Source organism: Canis aureus, chromosome 17 (assembly GCF_053574225.1).
Source record: "Canis aureus isolate CA01 chromosome 17, VMU_Caureus_v.1.0, whole genome shotgun sequence".
NCBI lineage: Eukaryota > Metazoa > Chordata > Mammalia > Carnivora > Canidae > Canis > Canis aureus.
In genome coordinates this window covers 60,849,449-60,865,000 of record NC_135627.1, presented here as the reverse complement: position 1 = coordinate 60,865,000, position 15,552 = coordinate 60,849,449, and the positions used below count along the sequence as shown (strand labels likewise).

Here is a 15,552-nt window from a genome sequence, read left to right as displayed (position 1 = left end):
TGGCATAGCTGTCACAAACTCATATATGTTAGACCAAATCCTAAAACTGGGGTTCCTATAGGTCATTGGCCTGTTCCAGAATCATTTTGGCCAGATCAGAATTCTCCAACACTAGTAAGTACCAAAAAGACTGTGACTTTGTAATAGTAACCATAATAGTTTTAAGCACTGCTATGAAAGGTTAATTTACAGGAATTTGACATGTTCAAAGTGCTATGGCGAGTGTTTTAGTACACTGTATCATTTATTATGAAGTAATAGAAAAAAAGGTATCTTTCCTTTAGAGTCTTACTATGCTTATGTTTTTATTATTGGCATCTGGGTACAGAATCATAGATTTAACACAAATTTCTCTTTGGTCTCTAAATATAATGTAACAAGGATTTGTCTCTGGATCACAATTTAGAATTTAAATGAAAGTTTAGAAAATAATTCCAATTGTTTGTAATCTTTTAGGACTTAATCTTAGAGATTTATGTTTACTTTCATGGTTTTAAGTTATGTCTAGTGTTTTCATTCTGGAAGTTTTAAGAAATAGTGTGACTTATTGAATGATCATTGTGAATTATCAGTATTCACTGTTGTATGGTTCTTATGGTGATAGGACCATATACAAATATACAAATTTACAAATAATACAAATTAATATCTAGTCAATGTTGTTAATACATTATTCTTTCAGATTAGCACATTTTCTAGTATGAGGGTATCATGGGATACTTTGTGGAAGAACATGACACACCACCGTAGCTCTTTTGCTATTAATTACTTTTAGAAGAGAAGAATTGTATTTCAGAGATCATGAAGCTGTTTTAACAGTGTTTCATGCAGTTATCATTTTTTTAATTCAACTGAAACCTTTCTGAAACCTTTATACTTTATTATTTTTATAAGTTTTTTTTTTAAAGATTTTATTTATTTATTCATGAGAGAGAGAAAGAGAGGCAAAGACACAGGCAGAGGGAGAAGCAGGCTCCATGCAGGGAGCCTGATGTGGGACTCGATCCTGGATCACACCCTGGGCTGAAGATGGCTGAGCCACCCAGGCTGCCCAAGTTTTTATTTTAATTCCAGTAAATATCCAGTATTATATTAGTTTCAGTTATACAATATAATGATCTAATGTTTTCATACAACACCTGATGCTCATTACAACAACTACACTCCTTACCTATTTCACCTATCCTTTGACCCACCTTCCCTTTGGAAATCATCAGTTTGTTCTCTATAGTGTTTCTTGATTTCTTTCTCTCTCTCTTTCCCCCTCTTTGCTCGTTTGTTTTGTTTCTTAAATTCCACATATGGGTGAAATCATGTGGTATTTGTCTCTGACTGACTTTGCTCAGCATTATGCTCTAGCTCCATCCATGTTGCTCCAATGCCAAGATTTCATCCTCCTTTATGGCTGAATAATATTTCATTATATATACATATACCACATCCATTCATCAATTGATGTACACTTGGGCTGCTTCCATATCCTGGTTATGGTAAACAATGCTGTTATTAACATAAAGGTGCATGTATCCCTTTGGATTAGTGTCCTTGTATTCTTTGGGTAAATACACAGTGGTGCAGTTGCTAGATGGTAAGGGCATTCTATTTTTAACTTTGGGGAACCTTCCTACCATTTTCCACAGTGGCTGCACCAATTCCCACCTAGTGCATGAGTTGAAACCTTTAAAGTTTAAACCTGTATCAGCTCTTCAGGCCAATACTGACTTTTAGTTTATACAAGGTCTATAAAAATATTTCTTTTATTTATTAGGAATTTAATGAAATAGTACATGAAATTAAGGCTTTATGAGAACTATCGTTTTTATTCCTTTTCTTTTCTTCTGATTGAATCATCAGTTTCAAAATCTGGCCTTTATGGAGAAGCTCTTAATTTCTTTAAATTTTACACTCTCTTCTGGAGCCCTTTCAGCTTTCATAGAATAGATACTATATTTGTATGAAATATTGTCTTATTGCTTATTCATTCTACTGTATTTAACACCTGTAGTAGTATGTATAGTCCTTGTTGATCCCTAATAGAAATCCAAAACCAATGTCACAAGCATTGTCTATTAATATTGCTTTAGTGGTCTGTTCCAAATTGTTAGATTTTGAAGTGTGGGTGGGATTTCAATTGGAGGAGGAAACAGTATGAGCAAAACGTATGGAAGTAAAAAGGAACAAAGTGTACTTAGAGGACTGAGAAATAGCCGAATATAGGTGGGTCATAACATGTATGTGGGACATTGAAGGTATTAAGGAAACTAAATTGCTCATGACTTTAAATGCAATTTGAGCTTTTCTCATAGGGTGGGGCTCACAGAATAAGTGAGAATGTTTCTAACAGTGCTGCTTTAGGAAATTTAATCTGGTGATTGTCATCTGCAGCAAAATTAGGAGATGAGTTGGAAGGTAAGCGGGTTATCTAGAGGGCTTTGCTATGATTCACATAAGAGATATGAAGATGATGGAAGAGAGAATCATAAGAAAGAGACAATATTGGACAAAACTGGCAAAATTTAGTAACTGGAGGATATTAGAGGGAAAATGAAATTTTTGTAAATAATGGTATTCAAGTAAGATGTATTGATACTGAAGTTGTGATTTGTTAGAGACTGGGTCTGAATTTAAATCATGGCTCCACCTATTATTAGCTGTGTTACTGGTCAGTTATCTTCTCCAAGCCTCAATTTTCCTCTAGTTAGGTGGAGATAACCTCCATCTCAGGGAATTGTTTGGGGGATTAAATGAAGTAATAAATGCAGAATTTTCTTTGCCATGTTCTAGAAGACATCCTCCTTCACTAGCACATACTTTTCCTTTTGGATCTCAATATTTTCATCCAAAAATATGAGTTTCATGGACTGATTCAATAAGATGTCAGGTACCTGTGAGATACAGGAGCACAAGAGGGGTAAAACAGTGCTTACCTCCTGGAATCTTACCATTCCATAGGAAGGTCAGACTTGTAAACATAATACAGAACAGTGTGCTAACTGCACTAGGCATGGAGCAGAGCCCAGAGGAGATGGTGCTTAACTGCCTCGTATGTATTTGGAGTACATGGCGAGAAAGGGTGTCAGGAAGAGATCTTTAACTTGCTGTTTCAGCCTTCAAAACTTTGGTTGCAATATGCAAGGGAGAAAATAATAAAGCAGTCAAGGATAACATGAAATCTGGGGCATGAAACGATGATGATGTACGTGGGTAACTGCAAGTGATTTTGCATGGCTGGAGCACAGGGTGTTTGTACATGGTGTGGTGGTTGAAAGGCAGATAGGGACCAGATCATTAGGGATCTTTGTGTATGATATTTAAGGAAAAGAGTCTGGGTCCTATTTTTAGGTGATTGACTTGCTACTTTTACCAAATAATTTTAGATAGGGAAATTACATGATCATATTTCTATTTCATGGCTATGGAATTGATTAGAGAGAGCTAATTAGAGAAGTTAATTAAAAATAAGCAGTTGTACTAGTCTAATCTAAATGATGAAGGCATAAATTAGAGTACTAAGAAATAGAAGATAAATTTCTAGAGAGATGAGAATTTAGTATTGACAGAGGGCAGTAACTAAATACTGAGCACCTACCGAGTTTGTGTTCTGCTTCGTGGCTTAGAAGTAGTGGGATTTTATCTAGGTCTTTGTGACAGTTAAATAATGAGAATAAGGAGCAGATACTATAAGGAGAACACCTAGGTTTTTAGAACAGGTTTTATGGTTTGGGGGGAGAGAATGAATCACGTAATAATGTGTCTGAGGGACTTAGAGAAGATTCTAGTTCTGTCTAGTAGGCAGGGGAACATAAGACAGGTGAGAGAGGTTTGGTCCCAACTCTGGATTTGAGAGCCACCAAGGTATAGGCAATAATGGAGTAGTAAGAGTCTTTGAAAGCAGTAGCGTTTCAGATTATTTCCTCATAGCTCATATTTCCTTTACCCATTTTCAATCAGTGAGATTTTTAGGACGGAGACTTTGGGGGGGGGATGGGCAGGAAATAGAATAACATGCCCTCCCTCCCCCCAGGTATTGTGTTTTTTGTACGTTTAGATTGAGTTGTCCAAAGTAGTTTGTATATACCACAGAGATAAACAAATCAGTCTACTGGCATAGAGAAGGAAAACATTAGAACTTTTATTTATATTTTTCTCCTATTTTTATTATTATTTTAATATATATTTTATTAGATACCTATGATTTACAAATAATTTGTAAGTAAATGTATATATGTACTAATATGGTATATTCAAAAACTTATACTAATCAAGGTGTGCAATCAGTTTGGAAACTACTATATACAAGAAATTAAATTGCCACAATTGAGAATTTAGGAAGGTTTCTGTATTTCAGTTGTTTCTTAGATGTAACAATTTATGAGTACTTACTTAATTCCAAAATCCTGCACTTTTCTGATAAATTTGATTTTAAGACCTAAAAAGATTTTATTTTACATATATTTTAAAATTTTTAGTCTTTTTCTTATGAATGTAAAATTTAAGCATTACATTTTTAAGTATCTTCCTTCAGCTTTAATAGTGTTTTCAGTAGTAAATTAAACTGTTAACTAGCAAAATTGAGGAACAAAGTAAATTTTGATAGGGATACTGGAAACGAGTTTGTTTATGGTATTTTGTGTAAATAGTAATAAGACTTTCCTCTCTAGCCACCTCGTACATCTCATCCTGTAGTGAAGTTTTCCTGTACAGACTGTGAACCAATGGTTATTGACAAATTGCCTTTTGACAAATATGAGTTGGAACCTTCACCACTGACTCAATTTATCCTGGAAAGGAAATCTCCTCAAACATGTTGGCAGGTAAGCTGAAAAACTAGAGTGACTTAAAAGTTGAATGTTCTTCTAAAAAGTTAAATCGAATCAATGATTATAAAACATTCTGTAAAGGTCATATGAACCACTCCCTTTTAACAGGTATATGTGAGCAATAGTGCAAAATATAGTGAACTTGGTCATCCGTTTGGTTACTTGAAAGCCAGTACAGCACTGAACTGTGTCAACTTATTTGTGATGCCTTACAATTACCCAGTCCTCCTTCCCCTTTTAGGTAAGTCATTCTTGTCCCCTTCTCTATGGCTCAGCATACATACATATTTTCCTAAAAACAAAGTTTGGGAACATCTCTTTGTAAGTTCTAATGTCTTATGGAAATTAATGGAACTGTTTTTAATATTCTGAATATTGAACCTATCTAAGGTTGTGTTTTATAGCAACCTGTGTATTTTTGTGGTAAATTAAAAGTCATTGTCAAAACACCTTTGATTCTATAAACTATTGAAGATACACTTTTAAATTTTAAATATTGTAAGTTTTCTACAAGTTGGATTTCTCATATGGTTAGAATTGGTAATTTTAGGCTTTGTATTTAGTAAACAAGACATTTTGTAGAAGCATATATCTATAAATCTGAGTATTTTCTTTCTAAGAATTTATCTGTACTTCTTCACTTGACAAATATTTTTGTAAATGAATGAATTTATTACAAAATAATATAATAAAAGCCCAAAGTTAGTTTCTGGGGACCCTTGACTATAATTTTTGGGGACTATGGTTTGAGAAGACTTATTTCCTTGTAAAACAGAACCACATCAGATTTAAAAGTTATAGTCAAATATTAGGTATATTTTATAGACAACATTGTGCATACTTTGCTTATATCTTCAAATCTGTTTTATTTCTAGGTTTAGATAGTGTATAGATTTTCTTGTATTTTCTGATTCTCCCTTTATTGTTACATGAAATATTGTTACATGAAATATACAATTGGCATCTTTTAAAATTTTGTCCCTTTTAATCTTGTTAAAAACTTAATGTCTAACGTTACTCTCCTACAAATAAGAAGGCAGACTGTAAAAATGGAATGTATTTGACTTGATTTTCTGTGTGAAAACAATAGACAATAATGGTTTGTCTACATTATACATTTATAGATGACTTGTTTAAAGTACATAAAGCAAAACCAACATTGAAATGGAGACAGTCATTTGAAAGTTATTTGAAGACAATGCCTCCCTACTATCTTGGGGTAAGAATGTTATTGTTAAAAATAGAATTTGTTATAAAATTTAACATTATGCTTATAGTTTACTGTGGATACTAAACTTTTATTTACTGCTGTTATAGAATATATATGTCATAAAAATTGAATTTTAAAAAAATGACCAATATAGATATAATGGGGAAGAAAGGTTTTAGTGATTTGCAGAATAATGATAATGATCATGAGAATGTATATATCATACATACATTAGTATGTTGATATTATGCTAAGCATTTTACATGTATTAACATCATTTAATTTATATTGTAGCTCTGTAAGGTAGAAATCATTCTTATTTCACCAATGAGGAAGGAAACTAAGGCACTAACAGATTAGATTATTTGTCGAAGGCTACATATCTAATGTGAGTGAAACTGGAATTCAGTCCCAGGCAGCTTGGTTTTTAGAATAGTTCCAGTTGTTTTACTTCCTTGTTAAATTCAGTTTTATAATAATTTTTCTTTAAGGGTGGTACAGAATGGTTTTTGTTGATTCCCTAAGTCTCCAGAGACATGTTTTTAGGTAGATAAGTATATATTCTCATGGAATTGTATATTTTTAGACCCACAAGTTTGTGATTACATTTGATCCTTGAACAGCACAGATTTGAAGTGCATGGGTCCACTTAATGTGGATTTTTTTCAATAAATATAAAGGAAGATTTTTTTGAGATTTGTGGCAATTTGAAAACCTCGCAGATGAACTCTATAGCCTAGAAATATTTTAAAAAAATCAAGGAAAACTTAGGTGTTTTGTAAGAATATACTGTATATATAAAATACACATTGCATACAAAAATTGATTATGTGGTTAGTAAGGCTTCCTTCTGTCAGTAGCAGGCTATAAGTATTTAAGATTTTGGGGAGTCAAAAATTATATGCGGATTTTCTATTGTGTGGTGTCAGCATTCCTAACCCATGTTGTTCAGGAGTCACCTGTACTTAAAACCTAGTGTATCATAGTAGATAAGACCAATAATGTATATATTATTAAATACATTATTTACTGTATGAAAAGTAACTTCTTAACAAAAAGACCAGTGTTAAAAGCACTTTTAAACATTACTTTAATGCAAGAATATTCTAGCATTTGACTGTAATTTGTCTAAATGGTCTCTACTAAGAGCATTAATTTCTGGAGCTTTGAAGATCATATTCTAGAGTTGTAAGAGTTAAGTTGTGTGTCTAGCACATGGTGCTTGCCATGTAAGAGTGAAAAGGAAGAAACAGTGAATATGAACTGTTACATATGTTGACTTATTTATGTTTCATAGCAACTTGCAGGATTTAGGCAAAGCTACATGGATTTTAAATATCAGAGCTGGAATTTGATTGCAGTTTGACACCAGCACTTATACACTTTCTGATGTCAGTGAATGGCTATCCTTCTTTTCTAACTGCATCCCACTCATATATGCTAGACTGTCCTGTTAGTGATATTTTCATTGCACAAATGGCTCTCAACTGGGCTCTCCTTACAGTAGAAAATTATTTCATAATACCACATCCACAGTAAATATTAGATTCGTTTTTCCTTCTTATTTTTCCTTTAGAGCTTGGGTTTTTGGTTTTGATTTTCTTTTCTTTTCTTTTTTTTCCAGTTCAGGTAATAATAACAATAGTAATAACTAACACTTACTGAATGCCTTCTGTATACCAGACGATTTTATCTGTGCTTTACATATATTGATTCGTTTAATCCTGTGATGACCCTATGAAGTAGATATTATTGTCGTTTTACAAATGAGAAGCTTTAGACACAGAGAAGGTATAAAACCTGGTCTGGGGTCACAAAGCTAGTGAGTAGATGAGCCATAATCTACCCAATTACCCAAGGTAGAAATCTTCCATTTTTCTTGCCTCCTAAAAATTTACTTCTTAATTTCTGTTGAATCTATCTCTGTGGTATGTCTCTGCCCATTTCTTCCAAACTTAGTATCACCAATAATACCAAGGTATCTAGAACTTTACCCTTTCTTTTCCCAGGTGTTGTTAAAGTATAGCCTCTAATCCTTTTAAGCTACCTTTCATACCACTGGCAAACATTTTACTGAAATACAAATATGGTTACTCTCTTATTGAAAAAAAGAATTTTTTTTTTTTTTTTTTTTTTTTTTTAAGAAATCTTCAAAACTGATAATACAGGTAGCCATACATTTTTGGCAAGCTTAGGATTGAGTGATGTTTTCTTTTTTCCTATAGCCTTTGAAGAAAGCTGTTAGAATGATGGGAGCACCTAACCTAATAGCAGACAGTATGGAATATGGACTTAGTTACAGTGTCATTTCATACCTCAAAAAATTGAGTCAACAGGTAACGTTAAGAAATAGAGCTGTTAAGTATTTTGAATGGTTTTGGCTAAGATGCTTAATAGGCCAGATGTTAGTTCTGTGATGGTATGTCATATTAATATATTATGTTTTAAAACCACATATATCATAGATTATTAACATAATTCAGTGTCAAGTACATAGTATGCTGTGTTTTGGAATGTTAATTTCAATTAATAATAGTTTGTAGAGATGGCTTCATTGTTGTGGTCCTAGACTTTTTATCTGTGAACATTCTTTGTTTTGAGAAATTTATGTTAGAAAGCTGTTTTTCTTAGACAAAGATGAGTTTCTTTTGCTTAATGTTTTAAAATCTGTAGTTTTTTTTTATTCAAAAATGGGAATTACTTTTGAAATATTTGTAAAAAACTGAATATTGACATTTTGAGCATAAATCACATTAGTAGATGCTCTGCTGGTCAAGCAGTATACACTTAGATTGCCAAGATATTAATACTATATAAAATACGTTGTTTTTCTAGTACTTCTGCCGTCTGTAGTTAAAATGCTCATTGAGATGTACGTTGGAAGGCATCAAAATATCGTTGTTTTCCAATGAAAAACTACATCATTTTTTATACCTATGAACATTTAATTATGTGCTAATAATAGTATTTAAATAAATACCGATGAGATTTTTTTCCCCTAATTTTATATCACCTCTGAATTGGAAATCCATATTTTCATTTAGGGTGCACTTACATTTCATGGTTTAAGTGTAGTGGATATTAGTATATAAAAATAAATTGAAGTTGTTTTTGTTTGCCCTGCTCCAAAAGGTTATAATTGAATTGATTTAAAACTGTAAGACAGGCAGCCCTGGTGGCTCGGCGGTTTAGTGCCACCTTCAGCCCAGGGCCTGATCCTGGAGATTTGGGATCGAGTCCCACATCGGGCTCCCTGCAGCAAGCCTGCTTCTCCCTCTGCCTATGTCTCTGCCCCTTTCTCTCTCCCTTTCTCTCTCCCCGTGTTTCTCATGAATAAATAAAATCTTAAAAAAAAAAAAACAAAGCTAAGACATTATTATTTAAACTATATTTAATTTACTGAGAACTTGACATAAACTATGCTACCTGGGTTTTTAATTAAGTACATACTTTTTATAACATAAATATTTAATATATGGAAGACCAAGACTGTTAGTATTTAATTTGTTGTTTTAGATTATGTCCAGACTAAATCTTACTTATTTTTACTTTAGGCTAAAATAGAATCTGACCGAGTCATCGGATCTGTAGGCAAAAAAGTAGTACAGGAAACTGGAATTAAAGTTCGAAGCCGATCACATGGTTTATCAATGGCTTATAGGAAAGATTTTCAACAGTTGCTCCAGGGAATTTCAGAGGATGTTCCTCACAGACTGCTAGACCTTAATATGAAAGAATACACTGGGTTCCAAGTTGCTTTGCTTAATAAGGTAAATGTTATATGAATTTAGTACTGCTCCAGCTATATTCTGTTGAATTGTTAAATAAATCAAATTTCCTATTAACCAATAATTTTAGTTTGTCCAAGCTTTAGAAGTACTTCTATACCTCCGAAGAATAATGATCATTAATACTATTACTGAATCATTGAATTTTAGAATCAAAACAAACATTAATAATTAATTAATTAATTAATAATTGAGTGGCTGAATAGATGGACTGATGAATAAACCAATCTATTCATTTTTATAGATGAGAAAACATATGGGGCACCTGGCTGACTGAGTAGAGCATGTGACTCAGGATCCTGGGGTTGTGAATTTGAGCCCCATTTTGAGTGTAGAGATTACTAAGAAAGAAAGACAATAGAGGCTTACAGGTTGCCTAACTAGTCATAGAGTTCACTGCATTTTGGTACTTATACTGATGACCTTGGGTACATCATAAAATGCTTTATGAATATTCATTATTTAAAAGATCCTTATCCCAGTAGCCTTTTATGTAGAAACAGACAAGCTGATCTAAAATTTATATGGAAATTCAAAGGTCCTAGAAAAAGAGTTTTGTAAAATAATAGTTACAAGACTTGTACTAATTTTGAAAGTTACTGTAAAGTTGTAGTGATCATCAACAGTGTTAAGTTGTTGGCATATGGATAAACATATAGATCAGTAGAACAGAAGAGAGTCTGGAAGTAAGCCTTCACACGTGTAGTCAGTTAACTTTTAACAAGTTTTAACAAGAGGTGCCAAAATAATTCAGTGGGTCAGAAGACAATCTCTTTAGAAATAGTGCTGGAACAATTGGATACCCATATTCAAAATAGTAAATTTGATCGTTACCTCATATTGAAGTGCTCATGAATCTTAAACGTAAAAACTAAAACTATAAACTTCTAGAAGAAAACAGAGAAAGTCTTTATGATGTTGGGTCAGGAGTCATCGAAGGTTTCTCAGATATAACACAAAAAGCACACACACACAAAACTTGATAAATTGAGCTTCATTAAAATTTAAATTTTTGTCTACAAAAGAAATTCTGTAAAATGAACAGGCAAGCTACAGCCTGGGAGAAAATTATATATAGAAAAAAGAATTAGTATCAAAATATATAAAGAAGTCTGTCAACTCCGTGATAATAAGACAAACACAATAAAAAATTGGTAAAATATTTGAACAGATACTTCACCAAATAAGGTACACAAATTTGAACACACACATAAAAAGATCCTGTATCTTAATGACCATTAAGGAAATGCAAATTAAAACTAGTGAGATCCCACTTCCCATCCACTAGAATGGCTATACTTACTATATAACCAGCAGTTTTACTCCAAGGTGTATCTGTCTACATGAGAAAAACGAAGACAATAGCCATAGAAAGGCTTTTTATGCAAATGTTCATAGCAGTGTTCATAATAGCCAAAAACTGAAAGGAAACTTCATAAACTGGAAAATGGATAAACTGTGTTCATAGAATGGAATACTACTCTGCAGTCAAAAAGAACAAACTACTGATGCATTAATAACCTGGCTGAATCTCAAAATATCATCCTTAGTGAAAAAAGCCTGATAGAAAAGATTTGATATAGCAAAATTCCACTTATAAAATGGAATGTAGGGAGACAGGAAGCAGGATTAGTGGATGCCTGGGGATAGGAAAAGGGATTGACTACAGATGGGCACCAAGAACTTTTTGGGGATGATGGAAGTGTTCTTAACCTGCATTGTGGTGATGGTTTCACAACTGTTTGCTGATATTCATCAAACTGTATACTTAAAATGGGTTAATTTATTGTACGTGAATGATACGTCAAAGCTGTGTTTCTTCTTTAAACTTTCAAAGGTTTTAAAATTTGGAAATTTGTTTTATAAGCTATTTACTTCTCTTAGCCAGAATATATAATAAAACCTTGAAAGATGTGAATTTGAGGTATTTGATTAAGCTCATTACCAATTTTGATCTTCTGGTTCCCAGGTGTGTTTAGATTGCATCATAATTCTTTATTCTATTTTGAAGCTAATTAGACTTAATATATCTTATTTCAAAACCTATGCTGCAGGCTAGAGGTTTTAGTCTCTTTTAATTCTATGTTGGAAATAAATTTTGTCTTTGAATGATTTTCAACAGGATTTGAAGCCACAGACATTTAGAAATGCATATGACATACCAAGGCGGAATCTTTTGGATCACTTAACAAGAATGAGATCTAATCTTTTGAAGAGCACCCGCAGATTTCTTAAAGGACAGGATGAAGGTTAGATCATGGTTTTAGTAATGGTATTTCTTTTGTGAATTTCTTACTTTATATTGAAAAAATATGGTATGGGAATATAACTTTTAAAGAATTATTAGTAGTATTACATTTTCTTTTTAAATTCAAACAAATGAAGTAAGGAGTCATCTCTGATTCTCAACTTTTTTTTCTATCATCACTGTTGCCTCAAATTCTATTCCCCTGAGGTGACAATCTTTATTAGCAGCTTACTTTCTTTTCTTTGGCTTAGTTCATGCATTCACATGCACACACAAAATCATTTTCTTGTGATACACTAGTTAGTATCTGGTGGTTTAGCTTGGATGGTCAATACGTGTCCTCTTCTTTCAACAATATCTGTAGCATGTAGTACAAATCAAGTCAGATGAGAATTTAACTCTTTGCCATCTCTGATATAAGCATTCCAACTATAGCTTTATATAAAAGGATTATCTCTGTGTATGTCTTTCCTGTAAATTTTGCTATAATTCTACTTCTTTGGAATAGAGAGAAGAGACATTCCTATTCATGGTAATGTTAACACATCATTACTTATTTTATACACTCAAATGGACTACAATATTTTTGCTTTTAGAAGATAAAGTCAATTCTTTTAAATTTTACTTTAAAAAAATCTCAAAAAGATTTCATTTTAGTCACAATATTTATAATGACAACATATGAATTTTAGCATATATGGTAAGGGAAGACTGCCTGGAATAACACCAGGTAACATTCATATATAGGAAGACATTATTTGAGATATGAAGTGTTGTTTTAGTGAGGTTAACTTTTGTTGTTGTTCTCTTCTGTTTGAAAAGATCAAGTGCACAGTGTTCCTATAGCACAAATGGGGAATTACCAGGAATACCTCAAGCAAGTACCTTCTCCACTAAGAGAACTTGATCCTGATCAGCCTCGAAGGTTGCATACATTTGGCAACCCCTTTAAGCTAGATAAGAAGGTAAACTTGAAATGTTCCATTGTATAATTCATTTGTGGATTTAACAGTTCTTAATTTAACTAAAGTAAGCTACTTTTCTTGGTAGACTAATAAATGTCAACATAGTTATAATACAGTTGCTCTAATGGGGATTGGAATTAGTTGTACCATTTAAAAACTGTATGTAAATCTAGGGAAATTATATATTTTTTTGTTACAGGGTATGATGATAGATGAAGCAGATGAATTTGTGGCTGGACCTCAAAATAAACATAAACGACCTGGAGAACCAAATATGCAAGGAATCCCTAAAAGACGTCGCTGTATGTCCCCATTACTAAGAGGCAGACAACAAAATCCAGTTGTGAACAATCATATTGGAGGAAAAGGACCACCTGTACCGATGACTCAAGCACAGCCAGATCTTATTAAACCCCTTCCTCTTCATAAAGGTAAGAATTTAAAAACAAACTTTATTTGCTGCTTTTTGTTTCTTTTGTGGGGATGAGATTTTTGTAATAGATTGTGGAAGAAATTGATTGATAAAGCCCAAGAGTGTCTAGAGAAGATACTTGTTTATTTTAAATTAGCATGTGATCATTTTGTATGTCTTTTTAAAGAACATTTGTTGGACATTTCTTATGTTTATCATGCTTTATTATAGCTAGCCATAATCTAAATACCATTTATAAGTCTGTTAAATAAAAAATTCAAAATACCGTTTACAAGTCTTAAGTATTTCAAAATAACACTTATTAAAGGGGTATTAGCAATACCCACAGAAAGATGGTTTTCAATTTCAGGTTAATTCAACAACTAATTAGGGGCACCTGAGTGGCTCCGTGGATGAGCGTCTCAGGGTGTGACCCCGGGGTCCTGGGATCAAGTGTCACATCAGGCTCCCCACAGGGAGTCTCCTTCTCCCTCTGCTTGTGTCTGTGCTTCTCTCCCTGTGTCTCTCATGAGTAAATAAAAAAAAAAAATCTTTAAAAAAAAAACAATCAACTAATTATTAAATACACGTGCTATTATAAACAGTGCTAGGCATTGAGGTATCATAGTGAACAAGACAATAGTGATCTCTGCCTTTATGATGAGTGAGGAAAGATAGTCATTGAATGTTGAGTTAGAATGTGATGAATGTTATAAAAGGTGGTAAGATGATTTAACTTAGTTTGTGAGGTCAAGACCCTTTACTGAGGAAGTTATGTTTAAGCCAACATTTAAAGGGTGAATGGGAATTGTTTCACTAAAGCTGTGCATTTAGTAGTAGTGCTAAGCAGTATGCTAGGCACTATAATATGCTACAGTAGTAGTATAAGAAAAATATGTGCAAACAAATATACAAAAGAGAAGATTATAGGAACTGAAAGAATTCCAGTTTAGCAGAGGTGTTCAGAGTCAGATAAGGTGAGAAATGAAAGATAGGCTGAGGCCAGATCATGGAGGGCCTTGGAGGCCGTCGTAAAGATTCTAGACTTTAAAGACGAGAATTTTTTTTTTTTTTAAGATTTTATTTATTCATGAGACACACAAAGAGAGGCAGAGACACAAGAGGGAGAAGGAGACTCCCTGCGGGGAGCCCGATGCAAGACTCAATCCCAGGACCCCGGGGTCACACCCTGGGCTGAAGGCTGGTACTAAACCCCTGAGCCATGCAGGTGTCTTGACAATGAGAATCTTTGAAAGATTTTGAAGAGCTAGTGACCTGACCTGATTAGCATTTTATAAAAAACAGGCCGACTGTACTGTTTGGAATATTGTTTGGGAAGAATAAGAATGGATTTAGGGGAACCCTTAGTGAATTAATGATTTCCTTAAATATAGGTAGTGATCATTTATGGCTTATAGCTATAGCATCGTAACTGGTGAGAAAGCAAATATTCTATAACTCCTGATGGCATTATACAATACTACTTTTGAAGTACTCTTGCCAAAAAAAAAAAAAAAAAAAAAAAAAAAAGAAATTGAACCTTAATCTGATCAAGCCTCTAGATCTAACTACCAATTTATAGGAAATAGAGAGGTTGGAGAAACATATTAAATGACAAAACAGGGATACAATTAGCATAATCCAGATTGTGGTAAACTGTAGGACAAAGAATATGTGTGTTTCCAGAAAAAAATTCATAAAGAAAAAAGGTTACAGAAGGATTTTATAGATTAAAAGGTAGTTAAAAGACATATAAACCAATAACAATGTATGGGACCCTGATGTGGACTCTGAATCAAACAAAATCAAACATTTCCCTACAAATAGAAAATATAAGGTAATTAGATTGTGGACATTGATAGGGTATTTGATGTTGCTAAATAATTGTTATGGACGCATAGAACTTAGGAAACCCAGGGAAGAGCTAATGACCTGGCAGCGGAGTTGTGCGAAGAACATGTGTTTGAGAAATACCTGGATGCACCAGCAAAGACTTGGTGATGATGGACTGGGTATTGGAGCCAGGGCAAGAGAGGAGTTGAGCGATGCTGGGTAGACGAGAGTGACAGGTTGAGTGGAAGGAGAGAGGGTGAGTGAGTTGAGAGGCAC

At 33.3% G+C, this 15,552-nt stretch overlaps 1 protein-coding gene across 3 annotated transcripts in view; it reads left to right on the top strand.

Annotated features, from left to right (window-relative positions):
- INTS6 (integrator complex subunit 6) overlaps nucleotides 1-15,552 on the top strand; it is a 90,304-nt gene that overhangs the window by 65,511 nt on the left and 9,241 nt on the right. For all 3 annotated transcript variants that reach the window (XM_077855837.1, XM_077855836.1, XM_077855838.1), the window contains 9 exons: nucleotides 1-114; nucleotides 4,662-4,814; nucleotides 4,929-5,061; nucleotides 5,945-6,039; nucleotides 8,256-8,366; nucleotides 9,585-9,800; nucleotides 11,941-12,067; nucleotides 12,889-13,031; nucleotides 13,231-13,462. The exon at nucleotides 1-114 is cut by the window's left edge and continues 41 nt beyond it. In XM_077855837.1, coding sequence (XP_077711963.1) covers nucleotides 1-114; nucleotides 4,662-4,814; nucleotides 4,929-5,061; nucleotides 5,945-6,039; nucleotides 8,256-8,366; nucleotides 9,585-9,800; nucleotides 11,941-12,067; nucleotides 12,889-13,031; nucleotides 13,231-13,462 — 1,324 coding nt within the window. The remainder of the gene's footprint in view (nucleotides 115-4,661; nucleotides 4,815-4,928; nucleotides 5,062-5,944; nucleotides 6,040-8,255; nucleotides 8,367-9,584; nucleotides 9,801-11,940; nucleotides 12,068-12,888; nucleotides 13,032-13,230; nucleotides 13,463-15,552) is intronic.